General features: G+C 37.3%; 1 protein-coding gene across 1 annotated transcript; it reads right to left on the bottom strand.

The window, feature by feature from the left end:
• Positions 1 to 303: 303 nt before the first annotated feature.
• LOC112607296 (olfactory receptor 52E8-like) lies at positions 304 to 934 on the bottom strand. Its single transcript, XM_025358406.1, has one exon. It carries the CDS (start codon positions 932 to 934, stop codon positions 455 to 457), a length of 480 nt encoding a protein of 159 aa, XP_025214191.1. The 3' UTR covers positions 304 to 454.
• Positions 935 to 3287: the final 2353 nt, after the last annotated feature.

Below are 3287 nucleotides of genomic sequence, written 5' to 3'. Positions count from 1 at the left end.
ATTTTCTAAATGATTACAACTATTTATCCAGAGACAAAAAGACAAAGCAAACCCAGCAAAAACATTCAAACAAACAAATGGATATATTTTGTGATTGGGACATTTCACTGAAGGTGATTGTGAAATAGTATTTATCTACCAATACACTCATAATTATTTTATGATTATGAAATAATTATGAAACATTATTTCATGATTTTGATATTATCTCATAATTATGAAATATCTCACTTTCTCTCTACCCAAATTCCCTGGTGTCTCTTCTCTCCTCCCTAGTGGCTGCTTCATCATGAATGCTAAGAGAGACCCTCCAAACTCCAACTGGTTAGTGATCTGTCTTGAAGAAAATCCTCAGCACTCTCTCCCTAATATGTTTGCTTCTGACCCCATAGATTACAGGATTGAGGGCAGGAGGAACAACCACGTATAGATTAGCCAAGAAAATGTGGATATATTAGGGAATATCATGGCAAAAACGGTGTGTAAAGAAAGAGAAAAATGCTGGTGTAAAAAAGGCTAAGATAACACCAATGTGAGAGCCACAAGTTTTGAAAGATTTGAGTCCAGCTTCCCAGGAGGGCAGACAGAAGACAGCATAGAGGATCCTGACATAGAAGAGAATAACAAGGAACACATCCAATAACAAGAGAGAAATGCTGCCAAGACCAAACATAATGTTGACTTTGATGCTGGCACAGGCTAGACGAGCAATGCCCATGTGCTCACAGTAAGTATGAGGAATGATACAATGTCCACAGAAGGGCAACCTTAAGAGGAGAAACACCAGTGGAACGACCATGTACAAGCTCCTCAGGACAGCAATGCCTGCAATGAGGCTGATGATTTTGCTAGTGAGGATCATGGTGTACCGAAGAGGTTTGCAAATGGCAATGTAGCAGTCAAAGGCCAGGGCCACCAACACGATGCTCTCCATGACAGTGAAGAAATGGACGAAGAACATCTGAGAAAGGCAGCCTCCAAAAGATATTTCCTTTATATTAAACCAGAAGATGCCCAGCATTTTGGGGATGGTGTCTGTAGACAAGCCCAGGTCAATGGAATCCAGCATGTCCAGGAAGTAGTACATAGGCCCATGGAGACTCTGCTCAGTCTGGATCACAAACAAGATAGCAGCATTTCTCAGGAGTGCAACAAGATACACAAAGAAGAAAAGGACTCCAATCCATATGTGCACATCTTCTAGCCCTGGAATACCCAGCAGTAGGAATGAAGAAGGATGGAACTGGGTGTAGGCATTCTTTCTGTCACAAAAATCTGTTGTGCATATCAGTGACAATTATTGACTTTCCATTAGTGATTCTTGCTCCACTTCTCACTTTGTCCTGACTCCTGCTAAAAACAAACAAACAAACAAACAAAAAACAAACAAACCAGTATTGTGCTCTTTTTGATTCCTCTCTGAAAAAGAGTAAAATACCTCTTATTCTTCTAGGCTCATATCAGCATGAAACAGAACCAATAATTAAATCAGCTTTACCTGATTGCCACTTTTCCTACCAGAATTTATTACACATGAGGAACAAAGTCAGGGAGAAATATCTATGTGCCTGATAGAAATTTATAATGAAGAGTTTATGCAGAAACTAATTTTTAAAATAAGGTTTCAGAATCTATGAATCTGATAGTTTTATGCCTATTTTTCTTAACTTTCAGGCTGATTTTTGTTATTTGTAATCTCTGTTAATCCCTTTCTAGAGATCCTTCTAACAATAAAGTTTATATTTATGCACTGAGTGTGTGTTTGTGTGTGTCTATGCATTTCTACATGAGTTGTAGAGTACTAGTGGATTTACTTTTAGAGCAAAGAGGAAAAACCTGTATTTACATATATATGTAATTTTTTTGTTATTATACTTTAAGTTTTGGGGTACATGTGCAGAACGTGCAGGTTTGTTACATAGGTAAACATGTGCCATGGTGGTTTGCTGCACCCATCAACCCATCATCTACATTAGGTATTTCTCCTAATGCTATCCCTCCCTAGTCCCCTTCCCCCCAACAGGCCCCAGAGTGTGACATTCCCCGCCCTGTGTCCATGTGTTCTCACTGTTCAGCCCCCACTTATGAGTGAGAACATGTGTCGTTTGGTTTTCTGTTCCTGTGTTAGTTTGCTGAGGATGATGGTTTCCAGCTTCATCCATGTCACTGCGAAGGACATTATCTCATCCTTTTTAATGGGTGCATAGTACTCCATGGTGTATATGTGCCACATTTTCTTTATCCAGTGTATCGTTGATGGGCATTTGGGTTGGTAGTCTTTGAAAAGCCTACATTTTTTATATGCCACTTAAAACTTCTCAATTTTAAATATTAAGTTAATAAATTGAAAACAAGATAACAAAAAATTTTAATATGATGTTTCAGAAAATAAACAACTCCCTGATCATCACAACTTCTTTTGCAAAAAGAATATTGTATCCATCATTTTTTGAAATTGGGTAAATAAATTTAAAAGAAGATAATTAATGAAACTATTTTGCACTTAAAGCTAAATATGGAATCAAAGATTAATTTAGATAAATACACCATATATAGAACTCATAAAAAACCACATACGTTAAAGAAGCTGTAGAGAGAGGGATTTTTTCTTCTAGAGAATTTTAAATACTATCTCAGACTTACATGGACAGGGAGAAGAACTTTATTCTACAATGTATTTCCTACTAATGCTGTTCTCCATCTGGTATGCTAGTGTCTTTATGGAATTTTGCTTTTCATGGCACAGAAAGAAAAATTTTATATGATTTTGTTTTGTAACACTCTTCCTGTCTATAGAAAAATTCTCAAAAGAAGACATTCATACAGCCAACAGACACATGAAAAAATGCTCAGCATCACTGGCCATCAGAGAAATGCAAATCAAAACCACAATGAGATACCATCTCACACCAGTTAGAATGGCGATCATTAAAAAGTCAGGAAACAACAGGTACTGGAGAGGATGTGGAGAAATAGGAACACTTTTACACTGTTGGTGGCATTGTAAACTAGTTCAACCATTATGGAAAACAGTATGGCGATTCCTCAAGGATCTAGAACTAGATGTACCATATGACCCAGCCATCCCATTACTGGGTATATACCCAAAGGATTATAAATTATGCTGTTATAAAGACACATGCACACGTATGTTTATTGCAGCACTATTCACAATAGCAAAGACTTGGAATCAACCCAAATGTCCATCAGTGACAGATTGGATTAAGAAAATGTGGCACATATATACCATGGAATACTATGCAGCCATAAAAAAGGATGAGTTTGTG

Source organism: Theropithecus gelada, chromosome 14 (assembly GCF_003255815.1).
Source record: "Theropithecus gelada isolate Dixy chromosome 14, Tgel_1.0, whole genome shotgun sequence".
NCBI lineage: Eukaryota > Metazoa > Chordata > Mammalia > Primates > Cercopithecidae > Theropithecus > Theropithecus gelada.
This window is presented reverse-complemented; position numbering and strand designations above follow the sequence as displayed.

Excerpts from the sequence above, each read along its gene's own strand:
- LOC112607296 (XM_025358406.1), bottom strand. The coding sequence starts at position 934 with ATGGAGAGCATCGTGTTGGTGGCCCTGGCCTTTGACTGCTACATTGCC.